Source organism: Paramormyrops kingsleyae, chromosome 19 (assembly GCF_048594095.1).
Source record: "Paramormyrops kingsleyae isolate MSU_618 chromosome 19, PKINGS_0.4, whole genome shotgun sequence".
In the NCBI taxonomy this organism is placed as follows: Eukaryota; Metazoa; Chordata; class Actinopteri; order Osteoglossiformes; family Mormyridae; genus Paramormyrops; species Paramormyrops kingsleyae.
Genome location: NC_132815.1, coordinates 28,501,620 through 28,515,375, shown reverse-complemented (window position 1 = coordinate 28,515,375; position 13,756 = coordinate 28,501,620). Strand labels below are relative to the sequence as shown.

The 13,756-nt window shown below is 39.8% G+C and overlaps 1 protein-coding gene across 1 annotated transcript; it reads right to left on the bottom strand.

Moving 5' to 3' along the window:
• Positions 1 to 19: 19 nt before the first annotated feature.
• LOC111861014 (hepatic sodium/bile acid cotransporter-like) lies at positions 20 to 11,803 on the bottom strand. Its single transcript, XM_023845272.2, has 6 exons — positions 11,695 to 11,803; positions 9,096 to 9,544; positions 4,060 to 4,264; positions 2,977 to 3,155; positions 1,200 to 1,414; positions 20 to 1,077 (listed from the first exon to the last, which is right to left on the bottom strand). Exons 2-6 carry the CDS (start codon positions 9,506 to 9,508, stop codon positions 1,028 to 1,030), a joined length of 1,062 nt encoding a protein of 353 aa, XP_023701040.1. The 5' UTR covers positions 9,509 to 9,544; positions 11,695 to 11,803; the 3' UTR covers positions 20 to 1,027.
• Positions 11,804 to 13,756: the final 1,953 nt, after the last annotated feature.

The following is a 13,756-nucleotide window of genomic DNA, read 5'->3' as shown; positions in this document are numbered from 1 at the left end:
CAACTAGAACCGTGATCCAGTTATATCAGGAATGGCCTGTATTTTCATCACTATAGCTACTCTGTTCTGTCTTGTTTTGAGGTCCCAGATGCTTTTAAAATGGAACTGGCACTAATAACACAGTACAACAAAATATTGCAGATTGTCCTTGGAAAACAAGCCTGCCTTTGCCAAAATACTGTCTATAATGGCAGCAGAAACTCACAGGAGACAGTGATGTCTGTGGTGTTTGGAAACTACATGTAGGCCTCACAATAGGAAGCAATAGTTTGGTAAAATGGGTAAAGGGCTGCAGGGAGTCAAATGGAGCCAAAACAACCTTTAAAACAGTCTCAATGTAGCAGTATTAACACTTGTATAGTGCAAAAGTCTTGGGCAAGAAAATGATGTACATGGAATGGTCGCTACATTGTTGCAGGATAAAGAAGAAGAAAATCATTATATTGTTATTAATGCTGAGCAATTGCCCAGTATTAAGCTTTTAATGGTCTCAACAAATCATTGGTCAGATAATTAGCAAGAACTAAAACACACTCCTGTGACCTGGGCCACCATTTATATTTTATATGTTTGATATAAAATTCAAGCTGACACATGTCTGGGGTCTGAGTGTTTAAAATTTTCCAATTTTTTCTCGCTGCTTGCTGTTGAAATCATTCAAAGCTCAGTGTTTTGCAGTTTTGGGTTTTTATTTGCCCAGAAGTGTGTACATACACATTCCTAAGATTCCCTGTATGAAAATTTCAGGAATTTACTATGCAAATGCATATATATTTGTGCAACGAGCAGTGGCCCCAAGTGATGACAGTAATTTCAGTTTCAGCAAAGACGCACATCCTGGAGCCAGCTGAACTGTTTTGTTTTCTTAGTCGAGACTTGCTGAGTTTCCTAGAGGGCAGTAGAGCCCTACAAGCACAGTGTCCATCCAAGCAGCCTTATTATGGAAGATAATGTACAGATGCAAACTTCAGTATTAAATGAGCTTCCTGAAAACCACTTTGGCACGTCCAAGCATCTCCCATTAGATCTATGGTCCCGTCTCCTCCTGTCTGTCCACAGACAGGTACTCGTGTTTCTCTGTAGGACAAATGAAGGGAAAGCGAAGGACTATGTTAGGTTTACGCAGATTCTACCTATTAGCGTGATGCAAGCATGTGAGCCAATGTGCTGTTCATGATGCTGAGGACATGCTGTCGCACCTTCTGGCTTCACAGCCTCCACTGGGACAGAAAATTTCTGGTGACACCTGAGGAGGACAGCAAACAGCAGAGGCTCTCCAGCCTGAAAGAAGTTGTAGAGTAACGGGAAGAGGTAGAGAGGGCCAATGGTCTCTGGGGGAAAAGCAACCTTCAGGATGGTGGCACAAAGCTGGATATTCTGACAGCCAGTTTCCATAGAAACTGTTCTTCTGCATCTGAGGGAATGAAAAACACTGATTAGGATCTGGTTACATGCTACATATGTTTACAGATGTGTCTTTAGAAGTTTCTTTGTAGAATACTGAACCTTCTGAAAGTTTTGCCTCTGACTGCATTTAGGATTAAAGGCTCTTCAATAAGGGTATTGGTTTGCTATCAACATCGGTAGGGACCAAACCAGCCTGGAGTCCCCCCACCATCTAAACACACACAGTACACCCACAATATTGGTAGTTAAGTGTCTCACGTGTCCATAACCATATCTTCGCCCATGTTCTCCAAATAGACTACAGTGCCGTATAAAGGCAAAACACGATGAAGTACCAAAACTGAGTTTCTACTGAAATCAGGTCTTAGGCTGTTTCGTCATGTGACAAAATATCTTAGTCCAGCTATGCTTGGTTTGGAATGGGTACACATATTGCAAATGGTGGTCAGTGAAACATTTCTGAAGCACTATTTCTTAGTTTTAGTGCCAGCTTAGTTACTGTGTTTTGCCTTTGTAGGGTAGGCTTTTACAGATGGTTGGCAGTGAGGCTCAGGAGACAATAAATATATAATGCTTCTGTATACATTGCTTTGCAGAAGTGTTCAGGTTCTTGTGCCTTTTTCATGTTCTAAGTTGTTCAGCTTTATTAAATACATTAACTTAAAATTGTCAATACATACTAAAGGAAACTCAATTAAAATGTTAGAGATATAGTGATATAAATGCAATAATTAAGACAAGACATAGTTCAGCAGAATACATGACCACTATTAAACTATACAGCAAGCTCTGGATAGGAAAGAACTCCATAGTTGAAAAGAACGATTTTAAAGTGCACCAGGAGTTTTCCAGAAAGCATGACTGCTAAAGAAGAAAAAAAAGATCTTGTTAAGGTTTGCTAGAAAGCTGAGAGTGTTCACCTTTTAGCAAAATAATAATGCCAAAGATAGAGGCAAATGACATCTCTTTGGCTCAGTAATAAAAATAGACCAGTTCTTAGTTAAGAATTTGTAGGTAATTTGCAAATAAGAAAAAACACACTGAACCAATGTGTAAATATAGATGGATACAAGCTTCAGAATCCCAAAAACTATTAATATGTGGTTAAAATATTAATAAGTGGTTTATCTGCTCTCAGGACTAGGAATATGCACAGAAATAATTTCCAAATAATATATAAAGCTCTGAATAAGGCACTGTCATTTTTAATACATTTATTTATATTAGGTCAGGATGTTTAATACATTCATTAATCTCATAGAGACTCTCACTCTTTATTGATTTTCTTAAATTTTTGTTATTGTTGACCCATGACCCTCAGAAATATGATTCCCCTGTAATCCTCTTGGAGTAGAACATTTGCAGTCTCCCTTATTTCCATTTCTGTTTCCAAAGGGCAAATCACTCACCCTGATATTTGAATTTAGCCATGAGGGACTGGGCTGCCCTGCAAAACCTTGACGGAAGAATTTTCACACGTTTCCTAAAATCTCAGTTCATACTGAAGATTGCAGGAAATGCTTCCCTCAATAGTAACTCATATCTGAAATGGTAGGAATGTGTACTTACGGGCCACTGAACCTGAAGGCTGTGGACAGCAGATAGCCGAGTACATATCCAGTGAGAGGCATCAAAGACGCTGTGGCTATCAGTGGGGGCGTCATTATTAGCATTATCTCGCTTCCGATTGTCATGCCAATGAGGATGGCGATTATCACTGCAGAGACCAGCAGGATGCCCATTCCCATCTGCCGATTACAATCAATCTAAATCAGCCAGAGAGCAGGGACTCGATACTCACCTGTTGTGTCAGCAGCTATACCACCCATAGTTCCGACTAGCTAATCCATCTGCAGCTAAGCAGTTTTGGGCCTAGTCAGTACTTGGATGGGAAACCAACTGTGAAAGCTGGGTCGCTGCTGCCTGAGGTGTTGGTGTGGCTAACAGGGAAAGTCCATCTCTGTGATCATGTGGATCCCAGTGCCCCAGTGCAGTAACATGGACAATGTGCTGTAAATGCATCCTTTAGATGAGATGTAAAAGTGAGGTCCTGATTCTCAGAGGTCATAAATGGTTCTTGGGCATCTTTTGAAAGAGTAGGGGTGGTACTCTGATGTCCAGGCTAAAATCTACCCTTTTACTCTTCCCCTATATCTATCCTACCCCTGCCCCTTCACCACCTTAGCTACTGTGTGGTGAGCGTACTGATGCAGAATGGCTGTCGTTGTATCATCCAGGTGCTACACAGTGGTGGTGGTTGAAGTATCTCCCCATTGATTCTGTAAAGCACTGTGGGTGTCTTGAAAAGTGCTACGTAACATTCACTCACATTAAGATATTAGCATAGCTTGTGACTATGGATTACCTGAATAACAATAATAGAGCTTTTTGTTTTGTGTCACTACTACTACTTTTATTTTTATGAAAGTGCACATGATGTACATCCTGCCAAAATTGTTTGTACAGTATGAATGCTTGGTTACCAAGCATATTTTCTCTATTAAAAACTGAGGCAGTCAATGTTTTTCAGCCTTCACATTACATGTGACCGGATGTTAGATTTAAATAGTGTAAATACGTTAAATCGGCACATTGATCGGATCAGAACGACACTCATTGTAAGGCTTATGCATTGCGTGGACAAATTCTCACCTTTGTGATGATATGTGAGAAGCGAGGAAATCTGTGGTTGATGGCGATGCCAATGGCACATGGCAGAAGTGTCATGAGCAGGGCAATGAAGATACCCATGAAGGGCACAGCATTCTGTATATCTGGGATCCCCTTGCAGTACAGGTACAGGAGTAGTGGCATCATGCCCAGGGCCAGTGCGGTTGAGCAGGTGGTCATCACAATGCTGGCAGAGAAAGGAAGCAAGTTATCCCAATGAGCCTGCAGGACTCTATTTTGGAACCTCACTCAGTTTGTAGTGGGAATCAGTATTTGGGAAGGCTGGAACCTCAGTTTGTGCATCACAAGTAATCACAAACGAAGAAAAAAAACTCCTCAGAGATACTGGATGACTGCTTCCTAACTTTCAATTCTGTTAAAAGTAATAACACTGGACACTGTCAACGTTAATGACATAATTGAAGAGCAAATTTCCAAAACTCACTCTTTTTTTGCTGTTTTTGAGATGAGGCTTCCTCCTCATATGGTACAGTACAGGGAACCAAATCTCACTCAGTCCTCATTTGATCCAACAAAATACATTTCGTTGCATTTCCAAAACCCATGAAATGAGTGAGATTTCAAAATTTGCTCTTCAATTAATATTCGTTAGGCTGTTATGTGTACATAATTGTTACATTTGAATGCTTAATGTATTAACCTTGATTTATTGGCTGCTTGAATTAATGGAATAATTCACAGCACAATTCATACCCACAAAAACTTAATATAACACAAATCATGGCTTAACATATGTTAAAATTTTTCTCTGTGCCCTGGATTTAACATGATTTGATCTATGGCATTAAACGAACAAATTATTAGGGCTAATTTATTAAATAATTTTCTGGAACAAATCTGGCAGACACCCATTTTAAAAAGAAAAATACAATGACAATGTGGCAGAGAATATAATAATACCCTTACGCTGTCTAAATTTTAAGTCCAAACAAATATATGTTATACTCATTTGACTCGACTTATTCACATGCACTTTTGTTGATATTTGAGCTGTAACACATTTGAAGTGGTTTTACAGAAGCTGGTGTGCCAGGGGTATATTGCATAATTTTCCATTAAAATATCAAGTTAGCATGGAAAAATAAATATAATGGAAAAATTGTGATTGGGAAAAATGTTTTTAATAGATTACATGTAACCTAATTGCCATTCTGTGGGCTCCCCACCCGCAATGTGAAAGGGCCATTTGGGCAGTTAGCATGCGTGAGATTAGACCTGTTACGCACACTGGCTCTGGAGTGTGGAATAAGAGCCCTGTGGCAGGGAAGGGGCCTGGGCTAGTGCGGGAAGCAGAGTCTGCCCTTTGGGAAGGAGGTTTAGCACCTTGGGGTCTCACTCGTGGGAGATGGTGAGAAGGACTGTGGTGCAGATCGGCTCGGTGACTGCAGATTTGTGAGATGTAAGGAGGTCCATGGTGGTGCAATGAGAGTTAAAGAGGAAGCCTGCACTATACTGGTCAGCCCCTATCCTCACTGAGCTATGGGAAATGACTGAAAGGACAAAGTCTTGAGATGAAGTAGCCCAAATGAGGGGTGCAGGGCTGCCTGACTCACTCTGCACGAGATAATATGGAGATTGAGTGACCTCAAAATAGAGCTGCTGCTCCTTTGGATAGAGATTAGTCACTTGAGCAGTTCTGGGCAAGACCCAGCACTATAGCCCATTATCAGAGTGTAACTCAGGGTTAGCAGCATGATCCTGAAGTGCTGGTATCCAACAGGTTTTCCATCCTACCCCATGAGCTACTATCTACCTTGCCCTGATGTAACTGGTTATAAGAAGCTACTCAAATCAGTGTTGAATAATGTGAAGCTATTTCCATTGTGGTAAATGGAAAATTATAGTTATGAAAAATAATTTGTTCCAGGTCCATTAAAGAAAGTCAGTTATTTTCCCTTAAATATCCCTAACAATATTTCAGCATGATCAGCAACACTTTTAGCTCCAGTTACCTAAATACCAAACAGTTAATGCAGTAATAGTTTGAATTTGAGCTTAAAGTTTGAATTTGAGTTTTTTTGGAGTACCATATATTGTTTGTAATAGTCACACAAAACTAAGAAATAAAAATAAGATATAAATGCAAAATGCACCTAATGTAATGGGCCATTATTGTAACTACTTGTCAGTGGGAACTAATACTCAGTAATTTCAAATAGTCCTCTAATGCTTCAGCTATGTTCACCATTGCTGTGCCAGAACTTCCTCACTCAGATATCAAATATGGTCATTAATGTGAACTGTGTAAATAATAAGAGGAGAATCCCAGGATGGTGCCTCTTTCTGTATGCTGAAACTGCCACGTCTGGCACCAGTGGTCACACCATGGTTGGCATCACTCACATAATGTGTCTTAGCCCTTCTAATGTCTAGCCATACAGTAACTGAACCTCTTAAACTTGTCTATCTGCTGTATGTACAGTTGGCTCTTTGTATCCATAGGCGATTGATTCCAGGACCCCCTGCAGATACCAAAATCCATGGATGCTCAAGTCCCTTACATAAAATGCTGCAGTAATGGTGTATAGCCTATGCACATCCTCATGTATCCTTTAAATCAGTGTATTTCAACCTTTTCTGAGCCACGGCACATTTTTTACACTGAAAAAATCTCACGGTACACCACCAACCAAAAATGTTACAAAATGACACTCTGTAGCCTAGTAATGAGAAATAGTTTCTCAATTTATTTATACTCACTCAGTGTGAAACCTGAGCCTGTTTGGATGAACACACTAGTGTGCCACGGGCCAGTGGTTGAAAATCACTGCTTTAAATCATACTGTGTGCAGGTTTGGTCACCATACCTCAAGAAGGACATTGCTGCCTTAGAAAAGGTCCAACAAAGAGCTACGAGAATGATTCCTGGTCTTAGAGGAATGTCTTATGAGGAGAGGTTAGCGGAACTGAATCTGTTTAGCCTTGAGCAAAGGAGACAAAGGGGGGATATGATTCAGGTCTATAAGATTCTAACGGGTCTGGATGCTGTTCAGCCAAATGACTATTTCAATATTATTCTAAATACTAGAACTCGTGGCCATAAGTGGAAATTAGCGGGAGAACATTTTAAAACAAATATGAGGAAGCACTTCTTTACACAGCGTGTAGTTAGAGTATGGAATAGTCTTCCTGCTAGTGTAGCGGAAGCTAAAACCATGGGTTCCTTTAAATCAGAGCTAGATAAGATTTTAACAACTCTGAGCTATTAGTTAAGTTCTCCCCAAACGAGCTTGATGGGCCGAATGGCCTCCTCTCGTTTGTAAATTTCTTATGTTCTTATGTTCTAGATTACTTATAATACCTAATACAATATAAATGCTATGTAAATATTTGTTCTACTGTATTGCTTATGGAATAATGGCAAGAAAAAAATGTGTGTAAATGTGTGTTCAGTAGAGGAATGCAGAAAATTAAAACAGAAAAATAAAATACAACAATGAAGTACATATAGAAAGGATATGCCTACACATCACTTCATTTGTGTGGATTCAGTGTGGTTCTCAGTTTGTGACAAATTCCAATTTTGCTGTTTTGCTTTTTGGAAGTTTCTGTAATTTTTTCCCCCCAAATATTTCTGATTCGCAGTTGGTTGAATCTGCGGATGTGGAACCTGTGTACTGGCCAACTGGCTTCAGCTGCGGCCACATGATTTGCTGCTTGGAACAGCAAGCTGTCTGCATTAAGAAGGGTTACTTGCAATATTGTATCTGTAGAACAGCTGGTTTGCTGATAGTACTTTCTTGTCCACTATCCTTTCGTTGAGTACAAGGCCATTCAACTTGCCTTGTCCTGCACTTAATTTTGTTCAATACGTTATTCTCAGTCAGTACTTTGTTGCCTCCAACTACTTATTTTGTCCCATACTTTGTGTACACAGTTTGCATTATGCCAGTTGTTCTGGGCAAAGAATCCCAAATCCTGCCCTTCTAGAACCTGGAATGTGTATATATACTTTTGTGTAATCACAGTATTTGTGTAAATATTATATTTGTATTTCATTGTTACATAACACAGGCTCTATGTATGCAAGAGAAGCTGCTAGCTAATCACTCTGATTGGATTATTGTATGTAGTGCATAGAAATTCCTGTTACAGCAACACTCTCCTACAGGTTAACAATCACATTTTTTGCAGACGGTGCCAAATCACCAGTGGATTAATAGAGGTTATTGAGGAAATTGGTATGGGTCATAAACCATCTAAAATGAACACTTGATGAGGGTCATCGACCTGGGAGATATACACTAGACAGAGCTATATAATGATAGAGACCTGACAGGGTCATTGACCTACAGGATTAAAGATTTAACAAGCTAACATCTGGAACACATGGAGTGTGAACTTGGCATTAAAGCAGCACTTTTTATTCACTTTATTGTGAGTACACTCTCCTACTTGTTTGTTGTTCATTTTTTTTGCCTCTGGACAGCATAACTAAAGTGCTGGCAGACATTTTTTATCAGTGACGATCATTATTTTTGATCGTCAACATTATCTCTGTCAAGTTCTCCTAGAAACCTAAGGATAATGAATCTATGAATACTTTTTTGGTAACACTTTAATTTTACTCCACCTTCATAATGCCTTTATAAAGCATTCATGGAGCATTCACTGCACCTTCATAAATCATTCATAGACCATTCAGTACACCTTCATAATGCATTCATAATGTATTCATAACAGCATGTAAATATACCTTAACAGCTTTAATACACATCAATAAGAGACATTATATGATATATAATGTCTCTTTGAATGCATTATAAAGGCATTATGAAGGTGCAGATAATGTAAAGCATTACCTTCTTTTCATTCAAAAATATTAAATCCATGTATTTTAAGATTTATCACTTGTTGAAATTAAAAATATAATTAAACTCTCTATAATTATGATTGTTACACTAGGCCCCAGATGATGGTACACAGAGAGTATAATAGATCCTGTCACCTGTTACAGTGATGGAGACCTGAATGAACAGACACGGATGCCAGTTTACCTGAGGTTCATATCACCTTGAAAAGCCCAGGCCAGGATGTTGGACAGGTTTCCGCCTGGAGAGCAGCCACAGATCAGCACAGTCACAGCCTCCAAAGGGCTGAGCTGGAAGACCTTGGCCATGAGGAAGGCCGTGAGTGGCATAATGCCATACTGCGTCAACACAGCAAGGAGCACCTCCCTCGGCTTCATCATGTAGGCCTTGATCTTGGGAATTTCCATGGTGCAACCCAAGGACACCATGGTGATGAAGAGGATGATGATAGTGACAATATTTATGGCTTTGTCTAGTGCTACAGAATGGGGTAACTGCAAAGTAGTGGTGCTGTTTGCAAATGCTGGTGAGAGGAGACTGAAGTTTGAAGGGACTGTGCTGCTGTACAGCCCCAGGGTCTCATTCAGGATTTCATTCATTTTCAGTCTGACTTTGCAGTTTTAACAGTCTGTGTCCTTCCAAAGAAAGAACATAAAAGAAGATTAGGATGACAACTTCTCAAACTTTCCATTCACTGTTTTGAGTTCTTCTACAGTCAATCCTTCTATATCAGGGGGGTTAGGGGTGCATGTCCACTGCAATCTGGAAAAACTGCACAAAACGTTTTAGTCCCCTTGATACCTTTGGCGAGTGAAGCAAACATGTGAGTGCAGCAAAGCAAAACGATACAAGGCACTCGAGGTACAAAGATCACTAGGAGATATCATGTGAGAGGCTGCCATAAACACACTTGGACATATATTTTATGCATTTACGAGTTACTAAACGTTTTGTATCATCTGCTGGCCTTCGCATGTTGTCTGTGGCATTCTCAAAACTATAAAGAATTTCCATTTAAATTTCTTATGATGACCCTGTGATATATCGAAATCGTGATGGCAAAAGTTGCAATGCAGAACTATACTTTCTAATGCCTCTCCTTGAAACACCTTACATATGAGCAGAAACATAAGTCTAATATGCCTGCTCTCCTATAACCAGGCCAGTCTCCCAAAACTGTTTAATAATAATAGGCAAGGAAACATAAAATGTCTAAGTAGAGATGCCACATGTCATCAGAGGTGGTTAGTTCAGGTCCAAGGAAGTAAAAAACCTGAGCAAGATCTTGTTTCAACCAACCAGTTGAGTACTTTGCGACTGTGACTCAACTGTTTGGTTGAAACAAAGTCTTGGTCTGGATTTTTATTTTTTGGACCTGAGCTATTCAGCACTACATGTTGTCTGTTTTACAAGTGTTGATTGATGACGCCTGTAACATTTTAGGAAGAAACCTATTCCATCCATGCATCTGTTTTCTGTAACCAATTGTCCTATTCAGAGTCATGGAGGGTCTGGAACCTATGGGCCCAAGGCAGGGAATATCCCAGGATGGAATGCCAACCCATCACAGGGCACACTCACACACCATACAGTCACACATCATACACTCACACAGCATACACTCACACACCATACAGTCACACATCATACACTCACACAGCATACACTCAGACACCATACACTCACACACCATTCACTCACAAAGCATACACTCACACACCATACACTCACACACCATTCACTCACAAAGCATACACTCACACACCATACACTCACACACCATACAGTCACACATCATACACTCACACAGCATACACTCAGACACCATTCACTCACACAGCATACACTCACACACCATTCACTCACAAAGCATACACTCACACATCATACACTCACACAGCATACACTCACACACCATACACTCACACACCATACAGTCACACATCATACACTCACACATCATACACTCACACACCATACAGTCACACATCATACACTCACACAGCATACACTCACACACCATACACTCACACACCATACAGTCACACACCATACACTCACACACCATTCACTCACAAAGCATACACTCACACATCATACACTCAGACACCATTCACTCACACAGCATACACTCACACACCATACACTCACACACCATTCACTCACACATGCACACCTATGCCCATTTTGGCAACTCCAGTTAGCCTCAGCATGCTTTCGGACTGTGGGGGACAACCCACAATGGCATGGAGAGAACAAGCTTGCCTAGGTTTTGGTCTGATGGAGAAATCCAGGTAAGCTGAAAACTTCACACACATGGAGCCATGGCAGAGACTCGAATCAGAAAGAAAGCTTTCTTCCATGACAAAAATATCACTTGAGTCCTGTATTCATGTTTGTTAACTTTATGTCAACATTAGATGCATATATGAGTAAATAGTATTAGTTAACATAGATGCTATGTGCCACTTCTTCAGTACCAGGTATAATTTTTTTTAGCATCATTTATACTCTCAGTTATTAAGGATGATATCTGATAAGCAGTGCCTTTTAAACTAAATTATTGAAATAGAACTGTAATCAGTTTCTCTGGAGTATGGTATGGTTCACTCCAAGAAAGCCATTCGTCATACTGTACACAGTTTCCCTACAGAAATACACGTGAGCACTAACAACTGAAGATAAATTCCCTGTGTGTGAACAAACTTGGCCAATTAAACCCAGTTCTCTTTCTGAGATTATTAGAACAGTACATTCAATAAAATGTAAGATTTTTTCTGCTTACCATGTGAGTGAATTTCCTTTTTTTGACTTCTGCCTTTTTAGAAGAGATTGTTGACAGCTCTCAGTTGAGTCCTTTTTAAGCAGTCATTATTTATTGCAGTCATAAATATTTCTGATGCAAGTGAGCAGAGAGTACTGTGCCCTACATTTCTTATCAGAACATGTTTATTCGCAAAGTTATGAAATCACTACTTCATTGAGGTGTAATTGTCTTAGCTGTAGTAAGTAGAATGATTTATGTGTCTGCATCGATCAATTGTTTTGTTCTTAAGACATTCACTGAAACTATCCTCATATGCAATTGGTATTTCACAGTATTTAAGGCAGTGTATTCTCTAAATAGAATTTAACTCTAAGTTGTGCACTGGATTAAATGGAAAGTAAAAAAGATGTATCTGTTACGATCCAAAATGTAAACGTGAACATCTTCACAACATAGAACACCATTTAAAACTAACAGAAACTGAACAAATGTTTAAAGAAATTAGTTCTACTAATGAATACTAAATGTGTAAGGCAAATGTATGGTAACCAAGCAAGGTAATGACCTCCAAGCCGTGTTTTGTATGTTTTAAAAAGCACTCTGCTGCGCTTTGGGTTGTTCTTTCCCTCTGTAGTCATGTGTCTAAAAATATTTAATGCATGACTTGGAGAGCATTAACCCAGACACAACTAATGATGAAACAGGAGGGCAGGGAGCCCCCTGGTCATGTGCTAGGGAGGTGATACTGTGTTTTAGTCCATGGGGAGTTACCAGTGTAGCTGTGTCATGGTGAAAACCTTGGGTAGATTTTGGTCTGATGGGGAAGTCCAGGTAAACTGAAGCTGATGATCAGACCCTTAATGCATTGCACTGTCATCTGTATGGAGGAAGAAAAGAGGTGCTTAGAAGGGGGAACAAGGGCACATCAGTGTCATGACCATTGTTTTCCCAGCATCTGGAGTAAGATAGGCATCAAAAAAGTATCTGGAGGTTTGCATGTTTACATGTCCAATGAGCCATGTTGTCCTTCCGAGGATGCTGGTATTTATGCTGTTCCTTCGCTCCCTGTTCTGGAGCATCCTCTCTATTTAGTGGCTTTCTGACTGTCCGCTATTCTTGGTGCTGGGCCACCTGTTAGGCAGATGAATGAGTTTCCCGTGGGGGCCATGACATGGCTCTGAGGTGGTTTGAGTCTTACTTCTGAGGTATACCCTTCAAGGTACATTGCAAAGTCAAGGTTATTTGTATAGAACATCCTCATACACAAAGGTCATTCAAAGTGCTTTACAGAAAATAAGATATAAAATAATGTGCATAAAATAAAAACAGACATAAATAAGAGTATACAAATAAATATGAAAATTAAAGATTAAAATGAAAAGATCATCAAATATTTAAGAACAGATATTAAAAATGAAAAGGTGCTGGTTTCATCAGGTGTCAGATGAGCTAACAGGTGTGCCTCTAGATTCAGTTCTCGGCCCACTGTACACCACATCTCCCATAACCCACTCGCATGGCTTCTCTAGCCACTACGAGGCAGATGGCATCTAACTCTAACTGTCTTTCCCTCCTAAGGACACCACAGTCTCTGCTTGGAATTCCATGTACCTCAATGACATCACAACCTTCATGAGGGATCTCCACCTCCAACTGAACTTTTTGAAGACAAAGCTTCTTGAAATTTCCTGCCATCCCAGCTATTCAACAGGACATCACTGTCCAGCATACATCATCAACATTATCTCTGTCAAGTTCTCCTAGAAACCTAAGGATAATGAATGATGGCGAGTTTTCTTTCCTTTCCTGATCACATTACAGCTATTTTGTGATTAGGTAGATTTACTTTGTATAACATGTCAGAAGTATCAAATTTATCAGAATATGCAGCTCAATTCAGTGTCCAGGTAATTCCCTACTGTAGCTCTTTACTGGCAGGGCTACCAGTATCCACTGTGAAAACAATGTAGATCATTCAAAGTGCAGTGGCACATCTGGTATTCAATCAGCTAAAATGCAAATATTACACCAGCAATGGCTCCCCGTTGGTGCATCAAGTTTAATTCCTGAGTTCTTGCCC